The sequence below is a fragment of the Cervus elaphus genome, chromosome 33 (assembly GCF_910594005.1).
Source record: "Cervus elaphus chromosome 33, mCerEla1.1, whole genome shotgun sequence".
In the NCBI taxonomy this organism is placed as follows: Eukaryota; Metazoa; Chordata; class Mammalia; order Artiodactyla; family Cervidae; genus Cervus; species Cervus elaphus.
Genome location: NC_057847.1, coordinates 18,876,853 through 18,899,369, shown reverse-complemented (window position 1 = coordinate 18,899,369; position 22,517 = coordinate 18,876,853). Strand labels below are relative to the sequence as shown.

Here is a 22,517-nt window from a genome sequence, read left to right as displayed (position 1 = left end):
CTTCACATGTTTATTTATACCTCAACATCAGTTTTCATTCGGTAATATTTTATACATATTTCTGGCTCCACCCTTTAAATAAATTCCTTCACTGCATAAACGCAGGAGGAGGACATGAACCTACAGCTCCATTTTCGTTGGCCATACTGTACATTTCTGTGAAATCAGACAATAAGGCAGACTTTATGTAATTTCTGGCATGTGCTAGTTTGCATGCTTGTGAGTGTCCTATTTTTATGTAATTGTCCATAAAAATGTGGCATGGAATCTTCGTTATTTTTAATATAGATAGCACGTGCCCATCCAAATTAAAAATTTTAAACAAATCTACTTTTCCCCTCCTATATATTAATTAGTCACTTTAAGACATTTTTGATATTATAGCTTCTGTCCTTAGGTGGAGCTGTTAAAGTTAAGTAAGTGTGAATATCTGTCAAATACAGTTCTTGTAAGAGCGCACGTACATTTTATATATTTGAGAAAAGCATAATTAATAGCTAATTAGGATAATGAAAGTAATATACACCAGATGTAGAGAAGACCTTGTGGAAAATTAGTATGAATTAGATAACATGTGATGTGGTCAAAGCAAGCTTGTTGAGAAGAATTAAAACAGTGGACATGTGGAGGGACAATCAGTGGCTGTCTAGCTCCTACATCTAGGGAATAATTTAATCAAGTTTGCTATTGTAATACTCAGGGCTTCAAGCTGTTCCATTTTCACAAGTCAATAACTTGGGATTTGGGCCTTGATTTGCAGCATTCCTGTATGGTCAAGGTTTCAGGTTGAGATGATCACTTACCGAGTAATCTAATAAAAACGTCTCCATGTGTGAGAATGGGAAAGCCATGAGAGTCTTGAGTGCTTTGAGTCATGGTACACATCTTCCAGGTACCACTTCATTAGTACAAGTCTAATTGCTTCCCTAGTGGCTCAGCAGTAAAGCATCCACCTGCCAATGCAGGAGACATGGTTTGATCCGTGGGTCGGGAAGATCCCTGGGAGAAGGAAATGGCAAGCCATTCCAGTATTCTTGCCTGGGACATCCTAAGGATAGAGGAGCCTGGTGGGCTACAGCCCATGTGGTCGCAAAAATGTCAGATACAACTTATCGACTAAGCAATACTTGTACTAGTAGAAAATGTAGCTCATTTTCTATTTAGTGTTCATTAGTTGTCAATAGGCTAATTTTATTTTTTCTCACTCCTTCCAAATAGTCACCAGAATTTATTATAAGAAACTAAAGTTCTGTAATTCCTTGGTTGGCTTATATAGCTACATTTTGAAGTAATATATGCACATAATAATTATAATAGTTAACATCTGTTGAGATCTTAATACATACCAAGCATTGAGCTAAGTGTTTTACATACATTATGCCACTGAATCCTCACAACAATAAAGTGTAGGTGTCATAATCACCATTATTACCATTTTCAAATGAGGTAATTGGTCCATAGATTATGTAATTTGTCCAAGGTTACATAGATAACAAGTGAGGGAACTGAGGTTTGAACCCTAGTACTCTGCCTTCAGACCACTTGATTTTAACTAGTATGTGTGTGTGTGTGTGTGTATATACACACACACATACACATACATATGTTGTTAATGATGAGAAGAAACAATTAAATCCTTTTTTAATTACATAAATTCATAGAATAGGTGTAGTCTTTTATGTGATGTGTCATATTTATTAACTAACTTTTATTAAAAATTAATACAGATGTAAGCAGCATAGCTATGATCTTTATGATAGGTATTTTTTCTATTCATTAGGGGTTATTAATTTATGAGCTTTGGAAATCTACCTTTAGACAGAAATGTTTAAGCTATAGTCCAACTCTGAATTGTCTGTAAATAAATAGAAATCCACTGACATTATTCACTAGGATGTTTGTCAGTTACAATGTCATGGATCTACTAACGAACTAAGTGTAAATATAAACCTCATAAATATAACTCAATTATAGTTAAAATTAATATGTCTAGTCCTAGTGAAAACACTTGAGTTCTTTTAATGGTCAAGAGGGACTTTGCTGACTCTATTTTTTTAAAAAGAACTATAGGAGATCAGCCCTGGGTGTTCGTTGGAAGGACTGATGCTGAAGCTGAAGCTCCAATACTTTGGCCACCTCATGCAAAGAGTTGACTCATTGGAAAAGACCCTGATGCTGGGAGGGATTGGGGGCAGGAGGAGAAGGGGATGACAGGATGAGATGGCTGGATAGCATCACCGACTTGATGGGCATGAGTTTGAGTAAATTCTGGCAGTTGGTGATGGACAGGGAGGCCTGGTGTGCTGCAATTCATGGGGTCGCAAAGAGTCAGAAAGGACTGAGCAACTGAACTGAACTGAACTGATAGTTGGGAATGGAGAAGGAAATGACAACCCACTCCAGTGTTCTTGCCTGGAGAATGCCAGGGACGATGAGCCTGGTGGGCTGCCATCTATGGGGTCGCACAGAGTCGGACACGACTGAAGCGGCTTGGCAGCAGGCATAGTTGGGAAAGATTGAAGGCAGGAGGAGAAGGGGACGACAGAGGAAGAGTTGGTTGGATGGCATCATCGACTCAATGGACATGGGTTTGGGTGGACTCTGGGAGTTGGTGATGGACAGGGAGGCCTGGCGTGCTGCGGTTCATGGGGTGGCAAAGAGTCGGTTGACTGACTGGCTGAACTGATAGATTGAAATGGGCATATGAAAACTTGAGTCAAGCCAAGCTTTACGTTTATGTTTTTAGTGTGAAAGACAATGAGTGTGAGGAATTTTTCAAGTATTTTCTGAGTATAGTAACAAATACAATACTAAAATAAGAAAAGAAAAGAAAAACTGCATAGTTCCTTTATGCATGCTGAGTCACTTCAGTCGTCTCTGACTCTTTGCAACCCTGTGAACTGTAGCCCACCAGGCTCCTCTGTCCATGGGATTCTCCAGGCAAGAATACTGTAGTGAATTGCCATGCCCTCCTCCAGGGGATCCTGGCCCAGGGATTGAACCTGCATCTCTTATGTCTTCTACATTGGCAGGCGGGTTCTTTACCCCTAGCACCACCTGGGAAGCCCAGTTCCTATGTAGGTGGACAGCATCGTCTGATTGTGAGCGTCCTTCTCAAATCCTGAGATTATATCTATTTTTAATTCTGTTGTGCATAAGATACTTTTTCTATAGATTTGCCATCAACATTTCTTATTTCTTGTAGTTTAAATGGTCAATTGTTATAAATTCTCATGGATTACTGTATAGTGGACTCTTATTTGTCCATGCTCCTTGTTGTTATTGTTCAGTCACTAAGTCATGTCTGACTATTAGCGACCCCATGGTTTGCAACACACCAGGCTTCCTTGTGCTTCACTATCTCCTGGAATTTGCTCAGATTCATGTCCATTGAGTCTTTGATGCCATCCAAACATCTTATCCTCTGTTGACCTCATGTTATCCTGCCCTCAGTCTTTCCTGGCATCAGGGTCTTTCCCAGTGAGTTGGCTGTTTGCATCAGGTGGCCAAAGTATTGGAGCTTCAGCTTCAGCATCAGTCCTTCCAATGAATATTCAGGGTTGATTTCCTTTAGGATGGACTGGTTGGATCTCCTTGCAGTCCAAGGGCCTCTCAAGAGTCTTCTTCAGCACCACAGTTTGAAAGCATCAATTCTTCAGCGCTTAGCCTCCTTTATGGTCCAACTCTCACAGTCATACATGGCTACTGGAAAAACTATAGCTTTGACTATATAAGGGCTTCCCTTGTGGCTCAGCTGATAAAGAATCCTCCTGCAATGTGGGAGACCTGGGTTTGATCCCTGGGTTGGGAAGATCCCCTGGAAAAGGGACAGGCTACCCACTCCAGTATTCTGGCCTGGAGAATTCCATGGGCTGTATAGTTCATGGGGTCACAAAGAGTCGGACATGACCGAGCGACTTTCACTTTTCACTTTGACTATATAGACCTTTGTCAACAAAATGTCATCCCTGCTTTTTAATACGTTATCTAGGTTTGTCATGGCAAGACAGGAAGAAAAATAAATGAGTCTGCTTTGTTCAGTATATATTGAAATTTTTATATCCATCTAGGCAGGGCTCAGAGAATTACTTTCTAAGGAATGTCATGTTTTTTATCTTATCTGACTTCCATATTTTTTTTTTCACAGACTTGGGATTCTTGAACACCTTTACTATTTAGGGAAGTGTTTCCTTAATTAAATGTCAAATGCTTTTGAAAATACTTTCTTATTTTATTATTTATTTCAAGTTATTTTAGTGTGTGTGTGTATGTCAGCAGATAACTTTGATAGTAATGTAGTGTACTCCCATTTAACAAAGGGGCTATTGAATAATCAAATGGAAAAGATGATACAAATTTTAAGTTCATGTGAAAGTGTTTTTAAAAGAGAGAAAAATAATTCCTGCATGTAGAAATAAAGATTAAAATATATGAATTGACAATCAATGGAATAAACTCACAGTTGTTTCTTTGGGGGCAGAGGACAGTACCATTTAAAATTCTAATCACTCAGACTTTTTGATCACATATAGATAAGATTAAGAATGATAAATGTTGTGTAAAAATTAGTAAGGTATTACACTTAGAATGTCATACAGAGGAAAATGGATTCCAGATGGGTTACAATTGCTGTGTAATTGATAAATCCAAGAACTCTTTCTTTATGAAATGTGAAAGCACAATAAATATAGAAATACTGTAACAACTAATAAGAAAATTGTATGCATAGAAAATAGCATGGAAGAAAATATGCTGAAATGCACACCTCTATAACTATTAGATAGTTCTGGTTTTTCTTTTTAATAACTTTTGTCTTTTTCCTAATAAACATGAATGCCTTTGATGTGAGTGAAAATGTGCAGTTCAATTTTTTAACAATATAGCTTAAAAAGAAAGGATATTTTTTTTTTGCTTCCACATGTTGTGTTTGGCCTTGTGTAGGAAAGGAGGGACTTATATATTTTTTAATTTACAGGCTTATTTTTATTATTAATTCATATGATTTTCAATTTCTTTAGAAAGATGTACGGGACATCCTCACCCCAATTCAGATTGAAGCTGCTTACCACCTGGGGCATCATGTCATCAGTAAACGAAGCATAGAGGAATTCCCTCCACTTCAGCCAATTCTTCAGCAGAAGAAAGAAAAAGACATCATTGAGAAAACAGTAGGAATATTTTTCTTTATTTGAAACATTGTGTGACATACAACTAAAGAACTTTTTAAAATAGTATATAGTTCTGCGGAAGTGAACTATCTGAATTCTTTTTAAAACTTTAATGAAATTTTTTTTGTAAAAAAGATTTATGGTATATCTTGTTTTCCATTCTTTTTTTTTTCCCTTTAGAATATTGAACTGAATACTTTTAACTATGCATTTAGTCATAGCAGTGATTTCCCATATATACATAAAATGTTAATTTTCTCTCCTTGATACCTTGTCAGTGAAGAAAGTGTATTTCTAGCAAGGACGTCTAATGGAAGTGAGCAGCATTAACAAGTTATTCAGTGTCGTCATGTGTCTTCAACTTATCTTTCTCATTTTCTGTCTCCTTTTTTCATTTTGTCTCCCTCTCTCTCACCCTGCCCACAGTTTCACTCATGTCTTATTAGTCAGATTTTACTCATTTATAAGTGTATATTTAATTACAGAACAGTTTCTCTTTTTAACTTAACTATATGCTTTCCAACCACATCTCAGGATCTAAATGCATTTTGAGATTGATCCTGCACTCTAACCAGTGAACTGCTTTTTATTTTTTTATTTTTTTTTTAGTGAACTGCTTTTTCAAATGTATGACAAAATATATCAGTTTCATTGACAGTTTATTCCCAGGAGTTCAGTTCAGACTTTTACTATCCAACAGCAAAAAGACAAAGTCAAAGGATGTTTGGGGCTGTGGTAAAAGTACTCATTGAAACACAGAATTCACTTACGGCACACAGAATGCAAAAGATGAAAAGGACATTTAAAGGTCTAGGTCATATCCTGTGCAGGCAAAGTTGCCCCTAAGTCACTTTAAGATATTTGAGCTTAGCATCAGCACTGTCTGCTCTCTGTGCTAAATCAAATGAAGATGGTAACTTAAGAGGAAACTTTCTCTATACCCTTGTATGAAAATATTTATGGAAGTCAGTTTTTTTTCACTCTTTTGTTGAACTGCAGCTTTCAATATCAGCTACCTTTAAATGCCTTTAATAATGAACATCTCAATATTTTAAGTACATAAGCTCAAATCTTAGGAACTTGTTATTAAAATGAGCTATATTTCGATTCTTCGAACAACCTGCTTTACAAATAAGAGTAATAGAAAAAAGTGCTATTTAAGTCATCTAGGGAACGATTTAACTTTGTACTTCCCTCTGCTCCGCTGGTGTAGGCAGTGTCTGCTCTGATATGCCATCTGACCGTGCTCCACTCACTTTCCATTCCATGGGCCTGGCTCCCTCCTCTGACTCCAGATTTCTCTTTCTGTATCTCTCCCCCTTTCACCTGCCCCTCTCTGCTTGCTTTCTTCTTAAATCTTTTATGTCTGTGTTTCTTTGTCCAGCTTATACCTAAGGGCTCCCTGTGTATCTTACAGTATCTCTGGGTTCTATTAAAATGCTCAGAATTAAATAAATTCTGGAATCTCTTGATAAACTATCATTTGTTTTTATTCACTGTCTCTTCAGAGTAAAATTTCTGCATTTTATTATTTTCAACATAATATAAAGTCACTGTTCTACCATCTGTGAAAACTGTGTCATGCTTACGTATAATAAGCAGGATAACATGGCACCACCAGAAAATCGAGAGGCATTCAATGAAAAAGCCTTGGCAGCACAAGCTTTAAACACTTACAGAGGTTACTATCACAGTTTGATTAAACTTCTTTTTATACAACTACTATGAAAGAATTTTTTTTTTTTTACTTAACACACTTAGATTTTAAATTTACCTATTGAAAGAACTTGGTTCCTTGAGCCCTGGAATTGTTACTGAACCTTCTAATTCTCAAACTGAACTCTTTGAAAGTTATCAATTTGCTATATTAATTTTTTCTCATGTATTGTAGATAAGTTATTCTTTAAAAAAAAACCATAGAAATAGGCCTTCCGATTTTAACTAAAATGAAAAATATTGTCATTTTATTTCCAGATAAACTTTGCCAGATTTTGTGCCCATGAAAACTGTACTGCTGATTTACAGGTTTCTGCAAAAATTGGATTTTTGAAGTAAGTGTACTTTGCTCTCTGTTATTCATCAGGATGGGGTACTTTATATGTGCATGTGGGTTCTAAAGAATAAAGGACTAAGAACTAATCACTGGGGGTTAACAACATTTAAAGACCTGGAAAAGAACAACATTATGCTGAAAGAGACTAAGTGATCTATACGGTAGTCAGATAAGCATACGTTCAAAGGTGACCACTTACTGAGAGAATGAGGCTGTGTGAGCACCGTGGTTTTATCAGGCATAATTTTAATCTTTTTATTGATAACTCAGGTATTTCAGGATTTAAGTGTGTTGTAGATTATCATTAGTATAATTGTATTTATTTTTCAGACATTTTAAAGTGCCTGTTAATAGAATTTTAGTGGCAAAGTGAGCTAAGCTTTATTACATCATGCTTAGTATTCTATCATCGAAAAACTGTTTACATAGTTCAGTGATGCGAAAGTGTTTGTTGCTCAGTCTCGTCTGACTCTGCAACCCCATGGACCATAGCCCACCAGGCTCCTCTCTGTGAAATTCTCCAGGCAAGATTATTGGAGTGGGTAGCCATTCCCTTCTCCAGGGGATCTTCTTGACCCAGAGTTTGAACCCAGGTCTCTTGCACTGTAGGCAGATTCTTTACTATCTGAGCCACCAGAGAAGTCTGATGCACAAATTCAGACTGATGCACAAAATCTCTAAATTTATGTGACACATTTGAAAGGGAATAAACCATTTTGCTGTCCTAAATTCATAGAAGGAAAACAGAAAAAAGAAAATACATGTAATATGCTTAGAATAGTGTACATAGTGCAAGCTGGATAAATGTTTGCAAAATAAACCATTGTAATTTTGTATCATATTTCTGTCCTCTCTATTGACATTATTCTGCAAGTGGAAGGGAAGATGTAAAAATGAAGATTGGAGATCTATACTTCAGGTTAAGAGCTACTTGTGTATGAAAAGTGAGAGAGACAAGGAGGCGTCACTGACAGGGCAAGAAAATGGGAGACTTTTTTGGGGAGGTAGGGATATAAAGGAAGCAGGTTTAAACTGGGGTATTCTGAGTTTGGTGAGATTTCTGTATGTAGCTCTCCACTGGAGAATCTAGTTCAGGATTGTATTTGGGGGCCCTCTATACATTAGTGACTTAGGAAAATGCCTGGGGTGGAAATGGGAATTTCACAGAGAAAAGAAGTAAGGATCAAATCTTGGCAAGGGTGGATAAATTTCATTTAAAAAGCTTAAAAAGAATAAGGAGTTACTCCGGGAGACTGAAAAAGTAACTTCATAGAACCAAGAGGAAAATCAAGTCCATGTTGAACTAGCCAATGGAAAATGTAAAAAGAGAGACTTAATACTGTAATTTTGTAGAGATCAGAGACCATAATGAATGAGGAAAGGTCATGGAAGTTGGCACTTAAAATGTGACTGGCAGGGGAAAAATAGAAAGTCACCAGCAAATTTTAATATAGAAATGTCTGAGCAGTTGTAGCATAATGACAGCGTCAGTGATTAAGGGAATATTTATGTATTTATCAAAGGTTATTTACTTAATCACGGGACGATATAAGCAAATGTGAGGATCAAAGGCAGGGAAAAGAATAAATTGAACAGAGGGTCTACTTAAATCCAGGGGACACTTTCAGATCTTACTTGAATTCTCCTGTGAAGGGTCTGGCAACTGTTCACATTCTTTCTTCGGTGTGTTTTTGCTTTCATTTCCATGATGCCATCCTACTCCCATTCTCTTTGTATTGCTATTTCTCTAGCCCCTCCTTCTCAGTTGTGCTGGAGGATCACTGATTTTGGCTCTCTTGGCTCTTTCTCACTCTCCCGTATTTTCCCCGGATAATCTTACTCACAACTGTGACCTCCCCTGGCCTGCCTCTACTGCTGATCCACGGCTCTGAGCTCACACCCCTCATCCAGTTGCCTATCACACATGAACTGTTGGGAGCCTAGTCACCATCCACCAATGACACGATCATTAGTTACCGAAGCCCGCAACCTGGAATTCAGCTCCATCCTTCTCTCTTTCTTATCCCTGACATCAAATAAATTACCCAGCCTTATAATACTACCACCAGATACGCTTTTTATCCATCATACTACTCTATCTCTACGACTATTGCTCCGAACCAGGCGCTCAATATCCTGCCTGAATCAATGGGCTTAACCGCTTTCTGGGATCCTGGTGTCTGACTTTGCATTATTCGAATTCCTCTACCAAGATGTTTCCAGAGTGAGTTTTCTCACTTAAGCTTATGATAGCAGGGCTTTAGTAGCTCATTATAATCTTAAAAATCTGAAGTCCTTAGTGCTCTTTCTTAGCAATTCCACTGAACTTTTTTCCATTGATTGCAGAATATTTATGGTTCCTTGGCCATACCGTCCTCTCCTGAGCCTCTGTATCTTTTCACTTCGACCTACCTATGTGGTTAGCCCTTATTTATCTTATAAATCTCAGCTGTTTCCTAGGTAAAGAAGCCCCACTTTGTCTCTGGCTACAAAAACCTGAGTCCTCCAGTGGTCCTGTTCCCACTGCATCTGTGCTCACCACTATGATTGTCCATCTCCACACTACCCTATAGGCTGCTTCAAATGTCTGCATTTTCATCTTTGTGGCCCTAATGCAAAATACAGTGCCTGGAATGCTATAGGTGACAAATGGATGTTTGCTGAGAATGCAGCAAGTTCCTCAAGGAAACAGCATGGGGATCAGACGCAGGTAGAAGGGTTAGGCTTAGAAAGCAGTTAAGATTTTCTTTATCTTGAGCTAAGAAACTGTGAACAGATGCTGACATTAAGAAATTTTAATGTGGTAGGAGGGGAAATATAGAGAACTCATGGATGGCCAGAGTAAAAACTGAGTTTGTAAATGGAAAGTGAGGGCTCTGAGGATGGGTTTGGGACCTCGTGAAGGGAACGGGAAAAGATTCAAAGTAACTGTAATAAATGGGCTGGAGGGTCAACCAGGAATGAGTAAAAAGGTTGACAAACAGTGTTGAGTGCCCTGCTGGGTGGGGTGACATATGGCGGAGAATAAATTAATTCTTTTCACTTAGGCAATGCCAGGATAGCCTTGAGCATCCACAGTTGAGGGCCAAGAAGCCCTAACCGATTTGATTGATAATTGAACTCTATACTTAAATTATCCAGATTGGCTGCTTAGATTGTCCTCAAACAGCAACCACTAACTACTTCATAATTCAGCATGTAATTGTGGTGCCTTTGTTGAAATATTAGATGAATAATTTATAACCTTCCCATTCATGTATTTTCTTCCTAAAATGCCTAGTCTTCCTGGTACTTTTGCTGTCATGAGCCTTTGATAAGAAGAATAATTTTGTGTGGTAAAGATTATCTAAGATATAATTAAGTGGTGTTTTCATCTCTTTAAATCAGACACCCTCACTGTCACATTATCATCTTTCATTGCAATCCCTCAGGTCCATGAAAAAAAAAAATGTTGAAATTTATAGGAACTTATGAAGAAGGCTAATTTCCTGAAGAATTAAAACATATCTTCCTGAATTAAGATATTAATCATTAATTTAATTATCAGTTTTTCTTCATATTTCTCACAATAAGAAGTTACTTCCTTACTTTGCATTTTAACTTGAAATAATAATGTTTCTTATTATAGTCAAAATATGAAGTCCATTATGATTGTATGGTAAGACACTGTTTCTCAAGATGTGGTCTGAGAGTCACCTTCATGAGAATCAGCTGGGATGCTTGATAGAAATGCAGGCTCCTAGACCCTGACCATCCAAATCAGTACCCATGGGGACCAGGCCAGGGATATTCATTATTAAGAAGGCTATCAGTGGTTCTTATCAAACTAAAATCTAAGAATTGTTGTGGTTTAGAGTTTAAACTTAAAGTCAGGCTAACCTGGTTCAAGTTTATCTATGGTTTACTAGCTGAATAACCTTTTTAGAGAAGACTTTCAACCTCTGCACACTTCCTTCCTCATCGATAAGAAAGTAAAATAGTACCTACTCTGTAAGGTTGTTTTAAAAATAAAATGCAGTGATGCAGACCAGTACCTTACCTAGCACAAAGCCTAGTACACATGAAAATGTGATGTTATTATTTTTTGTAACATTATGATTGTGATATTTATAGACCATATCCCCCAAAAAGTTTCTATTTGGTAAAACAAATGAACAGTTGCCAATGAATTCTAAACATTTTCTGAGCGTGTACTGGTTTATTGTCCAGAGTTTGTTGTTTCTTTATGTCCCAAGAGTGCTGCTAACTGTGCCTAGGTCAGTGGTTTTCAGTTCTGTGAAGCCTGTGTCCTCTTGAGGCTGGCTTTAGAGGAAGGAAGTGTCTGAACAGACTTGTTATCCTGATGAACCAGACTGTGTCACATGCTTCCCCCTGAATCTCTCCTGGTTGAAGGAGCATGGAGTCATCATGATCTTAGATTAGACAAAAGTCACTCCCTGAAGCCAAACAAGGACCATAGCTTCTGCAGTATCAAGGGGACACTCGCTGTTGCTTGAATAATCCAGGGTTCAGTTAGCAGATAAGAATGGAGATCACTGTTGGATAGACTGTGTGTGTGTGCAGACACACACACACACACACGTGTGCAATTGTTCAGTCATGTCCAGCTCTTTGCGACCACACAAGACTGTAGCCTGCCAGGCTCCTCTGTCCATGGGATTCTCCAGGCAAGAATATTGGAGCGGGTTGGCATTTCCTTCTTCAGGGGATCTTCTTGACCCAGGGATCAAACCCAAGTCTCCTGAGTCTCCTGCACTGCAGGTGGTTCCTCTATGCTGAGCCTCCAGGGAAGCCGGACAGTGAGCAGTGTGTGCCTGCCCTGTTCTTTTACCCCCAAAAGAGTAAGTCTAACACCACTGTCCGTTTCTACACTGCTGATATTAGGATGTCACCGAGTGTGGGGAAGAGGAACTGTATGCTTTATACACTAAACATTCTAATTACTAGTTCAGTCTTCCAGTCATATTCTTCTGCTAGCCTCCTTGGGATCTCAATGAGTTTGTCTTTGTTCCGTAAAATCTTCTTAAATGTCAGGTAGCTGATATTTCCCAGTAGATGAAAATTTTCCAGTGCTTAATTTTTTCCCAAAGTCAGTAATAAAGACAAAAGAGGAGGCATGTTTACTTGGGCCTGTAGGCCGCTTCCTGCAGGTTAGTTTTTTTGTCAAATAAACGACTCATGTACATTGACATGGGTACATATTCATTCATATTATATTTTGTTCTAGCATCTTGATTAAAAACATGTTAGCTATGAAGCAGTCATTGATTTATAGAGGCAAAATGCATTTATTATATTAAGACTTAGGAAGCATTTTGCACAAAATAGAACAATAGCATTCATTCAGGAAAAACATAGAGCCTGGTGCTTGAATTCATCATTTTTCTATTTTTCCCTTATTAAGTTATGATTCTGTATGTACCCAGTATCTTGATCTGCTTAAATTACGTGGATTCTAGGCTTCTTGGTAAATTTCAAGTCTGCATTATGCATGTTTTAATGAAGAATGAACTACGATTCCCGGGAACAGCTCTGGTTCAGCCCTGTCACACTTCCACATGTGCGCCTGGTCCTTTATTATGTCTCACATAAAAAGCTGGTGGGTCTCTTTCTGCCGGCCCCTTGTTAATGATTCAAGGTACAATAAGATATATACATATATATGTGTGTGTACATGTATATATACACAAAGAGTAGAATCGTGATCATGATAATGCAGCAGAATAGCTTAAAAATGGAAAACAGACCAGGAGCCTCGCTGCTGAAATGTGAACAGTGTGTGTTTCTCTTTAATTTGCTGTTGTCTTGGAACCTAGCTGTTTATGCAGTGCTCTCACCTTCTGTTGCTTGTCTAAGTGCCAACTTCTTTCCCAAAGGTGTTCAGTGACTAATGCTTTGGTTACAAGCCAGAATATTTTATAAATGTCTATTTCTATGCAGCTCTTCTACAAGTCTTAATTAAACTTTAATGTCAAGCTGAAGTTTACTTTTGGAGCCTCTTTGGTTCCCTCAGTTGTACTGTGGTTCTGGAGAAGTAGAGGGGTTGTGGGACAGTCGTGTTTATGCACATCTCCCCTCTGCCCTTAAACACAGAGCCAACCGAGCAGATGTGTGCTAACGTAACACAAAGGTTTGTAACACAGAAATAAGCAAGTCACAGCCATCCCCTCACATGTTGGGAGAAAGAGCACACTCTCACTGAGTCAGATTCTTCTACCCTGAAATGTACCTGAGGTTTTAGAAGAGTTACTGCCTTGTTAGTTACCATACATCCTTCCAGAAATATCCAACTTCTCAGACCCAGGGGTCAGAGCTAGAAATGCTGCCTGGGAACATTTTAATTCCTTTCTCCTCAACGTCTTTACTATCAGACAAATTATGAGGTCTGGGGGATCATTTCCTCTAAGACAGCATCTGGTGCCATCTGAAATAATGAAGCTTCTGTTACTGTCAAAATAATACAGATTTCAAGTATAGTAATATGTGGGGTGCTTATTGTGAAATAATTATGCTCCTCAGTCAGACTGCTCAATGACAGAACCTGCAAACTTTTTACATGAAGGGACAGACAGTAAATATTTTAGGCTTTGTGGGACAGAGATCTGTCTCAACTGCTCAACTCTGCTGTCAGAGTGCAAAAGTGGCTACAGATGAATGGGCATGGCTATGTTCCAATAAACCTTTATTTGCATGACCGGGCAGCCGTCCAAATTTGGCCTTCAGGCAGCAGTTTTTGAACTCCTACTCTATGGTATGTTTGCTTTTTATATAAGAATCCTGTAGGACATTTTTATTTTTTATTATTTAAACATAGTTCTTTATACTGTATTTTCTAAATGTAACTTGTTAGTAAAATTTAAACTGGTTGCCAGAATTAGCCTGACTTAGAGAATTTTTTCAGGAATTAGCCCTGGGTTAAGGGTCTGCTCATAGATAGATTGATGGACACAGCATAATTCCATGTATATGTTTACTGGAAAACTGTAGAAGCTCCAAACTGGAATTGCCAAATTCCCAATGATCGTTGAAAAGATAAATAAAATATAGCATATTTATAAAAATTAGTATGCACGCTAGTTAGAAGAAACACTTAACTCTATGCATCAATATAGATTAATCTTAAGAACAAAATTTTGAATACAGAAATGTCAGATACTGAAAGATTGCATAGTCAGTGATTCCGTTTATATGAAGTATAAAACGGAGCAAAGCCAGTCTAGACTACTAAAAGCAAGATAGTGGCTGGTGGCAGTAATTGGAAGGGGGCACAAAGGTGTTTCTTTGATGCTGGCAGAATGTTTTTCTCAGTCTGGGTGCTGCCCTCACACATGTATTCAGTTTATAAAAATGTACTGGGTGCTCCATTTAGGTTGTGTGCATTTTTCCTTATGTATGTTCTGCCTTGATAAGAAAGTTTAAAGTGGTAAAGCAATTAGGATAAGAGGGGAAGAACTTTTAGGAATTAGGTGAAATGTCTGATTTCTTAAAGATATATTATTAGAGGTATAAAAGTAGGGAGATGTGTCCAAAAAATTATAATTTTGTTTGTACAAGCTGAGGCTAATAATATTTTGCTTCTTAAAAACTGTACTCTTTCCAGTATCAATGTTCCCATCAATTTATTGGTCAGCTCAATAGTTGTGTTGTTGCTAAAACATGAGGTTGTGTGGGTGGGGTACAGAACATATGAATGTGGTAGTAGTAGATGTTTACTTTATCTTAATGAAACATTTGGAGTTTGCATTCCATCACAAAGCAGATAAGCATGGCTGTAATTTCATAGAATGTATATAGTTCATGAAATTTTAATAGTCACTTATCCAATAATTCCTCAATCTTTCAGAACTTTCTTTAGTGTTACTCAACCGTTTTTAAGGTTACTGCACTTATGTACCACACATATACTCTGAACACTAATTGTGTTGCTAGCCTTGGAGAAAACAGACCCAGAACATTTCTCCAAGAGAGCTTATTCTAGTGGTGAGAAAAACCAGACAGTCTGAACATATAGGTTTATAGGGTTGCCCAGTGTGCAGGATAGTTGGAGAGGGAGAAACCACTTTCAGTAGGGAGGATGCAATGCTGGGTGAAGGCGCTTAGCAGTGAGTACCAACTGGAAGAACTTCTGAGAACTCAACATTGACACACCAGAACTTGCACTCACCTATCCATTTGGATGTGCAACAGTGTTCTTGTTCCAATTCACAGGATGCTGAAGCATTTTTGCAGTTTTTTAAATTTAGTCCATTTATCAGTAGAGGTGACCAGTTTGCCTTAAGAAATTATTCTAATCCAGCAGATTTTAGTGGCACCCATTTGCTGGCCACAGCGGTCCCTTCCCAGGTTGTGCCCACTTCCCCCAGAACAGCCTCTATTTTGGTGGAAATAGTCTGTTCTTTTTCCTCAATTTTCCCCATGTCCCCCTATGGCTTGGGAAACAGCTAATGCAGTGTCTTTGTAAGGATAAAGAAAGAAAATGAAAAAAATCTTTTAGGAAAATATTTTGAAATAATGAGAAAAATATGTAAAATGATAGAAGCAGAAAGTTAAACAGAAAAACAGAAAGCAGGCTAGTTTAATTATAACTAAATTTTAAAACTTTTCTTGTGTAATAACTAAATTTTTCTGAAACCTGGGAAATTGAGTTCTTTTTAACATAGATTTACATCTACTTGCAAGGGGTCATCTACTATGGTTATATTTCCAAGTTAATATTTTATGTTCAGGATAAATAAATGAAGAGATGGATATTTAGTTCTCAAACAAAAACTAAATAATATTACTTCATTTTTAGACCACATGAAAATAAAACTTATCTTGCTGTTGGAAGTATGAAGACATTGATGTTGAACGTGTCTTTATTTAATGCTGGAGATGATGCGTATGAGACAACTCTGCATATCAAGCTCCCCACCGGTCTTTACTTCATTAAGATTTTAGATCTGGTAAATATCAAACATATTTTTGGTCATCTGATGCAAACAGCTGACTCATTGGAAAAGTCCCTGATGTTAGGAAAGACTGAGGGCAGAAGGAGAAGAGGGTGTCAGAGGCTGAGATGGCTGGATGGCATCACCAACGCAATGGACATGAACTTGGGCAAACTTCGGGAGATGGTGAGGGATGGGGAGCCTGATGTCTGCAATCCATGGGGTCACAAAGAGTAGGACATGACTGAGTGACTGAATAAGAAGTATCAAAAACTACAATGGCATGATGATACTACATATTTTAGTTAATTTTTTAAAGAATTTAAATGGCATGAATGACATTATTAGTTTGAGGTATAAATATTTGAGGTTTGAGTCTTAATATTCACACTTAGCACTCAGGTTTCCAGTGTTGTTACTTTCTCTGTGCTCCTAAACAACATGGCAAGTTTCCTGGGACATGACTGAGATCAGGAGAGTCAACTTCCTGCTTCCAAATGCTACTATGGGACAGAAGTGACTGTCCCATTACGCAAGCAAGCTGCCAGCTGCCATTGCTTTCCTCACTGGTACATCCTCATCTGCGGCTGTGATGGTGCTCCTCACGGTTGGGGTCTGGACATGGGCAATACTGGTCTTCCATGCTGGGCTCCTAGAGATACTGCTCTGCATTGTAGGTGAACATATACTGTCTTATTCCCACAGAACTTCCAACATGCTAGAACCAGTGTCAAATTCCAAAATCCTGTCATCCAGCTTGCACACAAGTTTCTCTTTTCCTGGAAGAGTTTGGAGCATCTGGAAAGCTTTTTTTTTTTTTTTTTTTCCTTTTTACCATTGTGCCTTAGTCATGAGCACTTAAATCCATCCATGAGGTATTAGTAATGTTGAATTTGAAAGAGCAACGTCTCAATCACTTTCTTCTTGGATATTTCTCTGCCTCTTAGAAAATTTACCCATCTCTCATCCAGAGACTTTCTTCACACTCACGGCCTTTAGAAAGTCTTCTGGCCTCTCACAGATATCTACTCCCCACTTCCACTGGAGCCTTGGGGGCCTACCCGCAATGGTGAGAGGAAAAACTCAGCTGCTGAGGGAACGTGCATCTATGAGATGTACCTAAGTGTATAGTTCCCCGAACAGTTGACTATATGTGTCATCGTGATTACAGTTTTTATAATTAAATACCTTTATCACATTCTCACATCCCAGACAGAAGAGGGCCAATGAAATGCAGACCTTAGGAATTCCCTGCTTAATAACTTTTCACTGAGTTAAATAGTGAACACAGAAGCATGGTTGAAAGCTGTGAGTCCAAGAATTATTCTGTGGAGAATTTATGTAAATTTTAGACTAGCTATATACTTATATACACGTTTATGTAATTTATTTTTATTCCTACTGATTTATTCCAAAATTAAATAGAAAATAGTCTTCCAAGAAAGTACATTCTCTGGGGATGACTTTCTTTTCAGAAACCATCCTTAAACATTTGTGACAGACTTCTTGTCCCCTTCTACCTAAACCAGTTGTCTCATTTTTCCTTTTAGGAAGAGAAACAAATAAACTGTGAAGTAACAGACAGCTCTGGCATAGTGAAGCTTGACTGCAGGGTTGGTTATATCTATGTAGATCATCTATCAAAGGTAAGCATTTATAGTTTTTGTTACTCACATGAATATAAAGTATTTTCTGTTTTCTGTATCTGTGCTGCATACAAATAATTTGTTATTATTACTATTATTATTTACTAAGTGAGTAGCTAAGTGAAGTTAAACCAAAACTAACTGGGTTTGAGATCTTTGAGATTTTTATATCTTTGGAAATGTTCACTGTTTAAAAAAATAAGAAAAAAAAGGGAGGGCACCTGTTTATGTCAGGATGGGCAGGTGAATGTCCCATCAGGATTCTGCTCCCCAATCTCACACTTCCAACACTCCCCCCAGCCCACCCCAGGTGATTCTATCTGCCAGGCATGTTACCTCTGCTACACAAAAAGGCGTTTCTGGCAAGAGTCCACACTCAAGTTGTTAAAGCATCTCGAATTTTGTCGTTCTGGACCTGCCTCTCTGCACTCAGAGGAGGCTTTGTCTCCGCACGTCACCGTGGGAATGCTGCTGCTTTAACGTTGCCACAAACCCCCAGCTTCCCCGCAGCTCTGTCTGAGGGGTAGCCTGTGCTTCTAGAACATCATCTCAAATCTGCACTTCACAGAGTGTAAACAATAAGAAAAACTAAAATTCAGATTGTAAAAACAAAAAAGAATGTTTTTGATTATTTTTAAAATGGGCGTTCCCTGTCTGTGTTTTTCAGACAGATGTTAGCTTTCTTCTGGATGCCAGCTCACTCGGCAGAGCAGAAGAGGATCTCAACATCACAGTACACGCCGCCTGGTACTTTTCATTATGAAAAAACAACTGTGTTAGATGAACCCCTGACTTTTGGGGGAGAGAAACGAGGGTCACTTTAGGGGAACCATGGACTGTGTTCCATTATCTGCAGGAGAAAACTTCTCTTATGTGATCTGTTAAAACAAAAGACCTTCTAACCTAAAGCTTTATAGCATAGAAATAAATAGCAAAGTAGCAGTGTAGATAATGACAGCAAGTTTCTGCCAGCTCTGACGTAAACTTTTTTTACTGTTACATCTACTTTTATTCTGACTCTTCAAAAAGCATATTTTAAACCAACCTCCAAGTACATTAGGTATGCTGCTGCTAAGTCGCTTCAGTCATGGCCGACTCTGTGCGACCCCATAGACGGCAGCCCACCAGGCTCCCCCGTCCCTGGGGTTCTCCAGGCAAGAACACTGGAGTGGGTTGCCATTTCCTTCTCTAATGCAGGAAAATGAAAAGGGAAAGTGAAGTCGCTCAGTCGTGTCCGACTCTTAGCGACCCCACGGACTGCAGCCCACCAGGCTCCTCCATCCATGGGAAGAGTACTGGAGTGGGGTGCCTTTTAGTTCTCTCTGATGAGAATTTTCATGCTGACTGGATTCTAAGAGTCTCTTCTGTTTGCTTCTGTAGTGAAAATGAAGGGGAAACAGGCGATGTGAAGCATAATAAGGTGACTGTAACAATACCTCTTAAGTATGAAGTCATGCTAACAGTTCATGGGTGAGTAGACATGAAAGTCTCCTGTAAAATTCTGACCTGATTTGAGTTCTGTTGCTTCTTAAATTATTGGTCAAAAACAGGTTTAAAGTTTCTTATGAAAAGAGCATGTGCTGTTTTCTCTTAACAATTACCCTCGGTGTTGCAGCCCATTGCTTAGCTGTTTGTGATTTTACTTACTCGGTAGTCATCACTGAGACCACCTTATATTAATGTCCTCATGGAGGAGATTTCTCACTGGAAGAGTCCCCCAAACCTCTGGCAGGCCACATGCAGCCTTTTTAGCTATACACTGCCGAGGCCAGGGCCCCGGAGTGCTGGCGTGCACTCTGTTTGGCTGTGCCCAGGGGCCACGGCACGTGTGAGCTTTAGAGAAGTGGAAGCTTGGCCGCGTCACTCTCGTCCCAGCCCTGCACCTACGTGTGTGGCGGGTGAGCAGATACAGGAGCGCTGGCCCCCCTGCCCACTCTCTACAGCTGGCAGTTACGGAGTTCCTCCCCTACAGACCCGGGCCAGCGCTCACCGCCTCCTCCCAACTTTAGTAATTCTTGGAGTGGGCCCTTCTCTGATTCAGGAAGCAGATGTGAAGGAGAAGGAATTTTTAAAATAGTATTGAGAAAATCTTTCATGATTTTACTGGCAATTATTAAGCCTGTTAATCTTAGTTTAAAACAGCATTCTTAAAGCAATAGATGATATGAGATATAGAATGAATAGATGGGCTTTTCTAGTTCCTCTAAATGTAAATCACCTCCAGTCATTTTTAACCACCCATAATGATGGCACACAGGCATATAAACATAAAACCATGGAACCCAGTCTCCAGTTAGATAAAACAAGCAGGGGGAAAGGGAAGCCCTTCGAAGGCAGGACTGAGGAGGAGAGAGCAGCCGATTCCATCTTTCTTGGATTTGAATGCGTATCTCGCCTCCTTGATTTTGTTACGATGAATGTGTCGTCCTGGTTTTCGATTAAACACATCTTGTTATTTTGAGCAACCAATGCTCTGCAGCTGTGAAGCTGCCTAAATCTACAACATTTGAACCTATCTCTCTGCTGTGTAAAAGAGCCTCTAACATACTACCTCATGCGTGTGTGCTAAGTCGCTTCTATCATGTCCAACTCTTTGCGACCCCATGGACTGTAACCCGCCAGGCTCCTCTGTCCATAGGGATTCTCCAGGCAAGAAGACTGGAGTGGGTTGCCATGCCCTCCTCCAGGGGATCTTCCCAACCCAGGGTTCGAACCCATGTCTCCTACAGCTCCTGTGCTGTAGGCAGATTCCTTACCGCTGAGCCACCAAAAAGCCCATATTACCTCATTAGCTGCCAAATATGCACAACTTGGGGAATTGGGATTTCCCTAGAAAAATTCCTTGAACTTCATTACCAACCATGCATATGTCTCATCTCAGGTAAAAGAGTGACAACCTTGTATTTTAACAAAAACTTGCCCTACTTATTGGTGTTTGAATTGTTCTCCAGACTTGGGGTTCATTACAAATAGCCAGCAGGAATTGGTGGATGGTGAAAAGTAATTCAAAAATCTGTCAGATACATTGAAGTATAAGTGGATATTGGAGCCCAAGGGCAAAGCTAAGAACTTATCTCATATTTTTCAAGTTTGCATGAATCACTTGAGGGTTGAGAGAGAAGGAACGGTCACTAGAGTGAGCTGGCAGTGTTGGGAAGGAAGTAGAGGATATTGGTGGGAAGAGAAATTGTCACCCAAACTAGAGCCCACAGCTTTCCACTAGCGCCACCTGGGAAATTCATTACATTTTCACAAAAATTCTTATCTTAACAAGAAAGTATTCTTACCTATATCAAAAGTATTCCTTGGTACTTAGAAGCATCTGTACTCTGAATTATGTCATATTTAAGAGATACGCTATATTCAGATGATAGAGAAAGGTTTTTTAAATACCTCATCAAATAAGACAGTTAAATTAAATCTGAATTCTTTTCTGTCAGGTTTGTAAGTCCAACTTCATTTATGTATGGACCAAAGGAGGAAGATGAGTTTGAAATGTGCATGACAGAGAAAATGAACTTCACTTTCCATGTAAGATGACCGTGTTCATATTTGGTAATCATATTGTGAATACAATAAGATGACCGTGTTCATATTTGGTATTCATAATGTGAAGGAACTGTTACTGAGGCACTGCTCCAGAGGACATCCCATGCATGTGATGTCCCTCAGCCTCGGGAGGCCACAGCTGGCTGAGGGCGGGGAGAGAGCTGCTTCAGGGCGCGTGCCCTCGCTTCAGGGGTCCCTTCTCACCCATTGTCCTGTCCCTGTTCCTGAGCCCACTCTCCTTACAGTACAAGCGGGAACAGAGGTGATGTCTGAAATAGGCAAAGTTATGGGAGGAACTGAATATGCTTGCGATACATGCAGAAATCAGAATAGGTCAAGAGGAAGGCATCTTTTGGTGCCAATCGGTGAAACCTGGTCCAAGCTTTATACAAACCCTAACATTACCAAGTGAAGGTTTTACCTCTGCATCTCCACTTATGTCCACCTGGTCAGCCTTACAGGCCATTGGTATATGACTCTGTGACAAGTGATGTATCATTTAGTAAATCTTTTTAAAAGTAGAGAATATTATCATCATCCAAAAGTATTAACATACTAATATGTAAGCTATAAATTCATTAACAATTTATTGTCAAACTGAAATTTTTGTTACAGCATGGATGTTGATAATGAGCAAATAATTGGAGACAGTGTCCAAAAAATATCTTTTCAATCAAAAGCACTACTCAGACATTCTCAGAGCTATATAACAATCTATAGAATGTGAGTGAGTCTGGATTAGGTACATCATGATAATTGTAAGGCAATGCTTTTTAAAATGTGTATGAGAATCACTTGAGATGTTTATCCAAAATGCAAACTCCTGGGCCTCTGCCCCAAATCTGTGGAAGAAGGATGACCTCAAAATGCCCCTGAGTCTATACTCAAGTTATTGTATTGTTATACTAGAATACACTAGTATTGGGAAAATGTAGTCTTCTACTTTTAAGTCCCCAAGAATACTCCTGTCACAGTCCAATGGGGGTCTGTGTCCTGATAAATTGAGTGGGACTCTAGAAGGCCTATTTATTTACAAATAATTGTTAAAAAGTATTTTCTAGTTAAATTACAATGGAGTGACTGGGCCTAGAGATGCTTTTAGTCTGTAGACTTGATGAGTTGTTCAAGCATGAAGATGTTCTCGGAAGTCTAAATGTTATTAGATGAACAC

The 22,517-nt window shown here is 38.9% G+C and overlaps 1 protein-coding gene across 1 annotated transcript in view; it reads left to right on the top strand.

Annotated features, from left to right (window-relative positions):
• Positions 1-22,517, top strand: part of ITGA4 (integrin subunit alpha 4) — a 92,019-nt gene that overhangs the window by 55,807 nt on the left and 13,695 nt on the right. Inside the window, exons 16-22 of the mRNA XM_043894057.1 lie at positions 5,019-5,168; positions 7,143-7,219; positions 16,016-16,166; positions 17,702-17,797; positions 18,465-18,544; positions 19,178-19,267; positions 21,238-21,328. Coding sequence (XP_043749992.1) covers positions 5,019-5,168; positions 7,143-7,219; positions 16,016-16,166; positions 17,702-17,797; positions 18,465-18,544; positions 19,178-19,267; positions 21,238-21,328 — 735 coding nt within the window. The remainder of the gene's footprint in view (positions 1-5,018; positions 5,169-7,142; positions 7,220-16,015; positions 16,167-17,701; positions 17,798-18,464; positions 18,545-19,177; positions 19,268-21,237; positions 21,329-22,517) is intronic.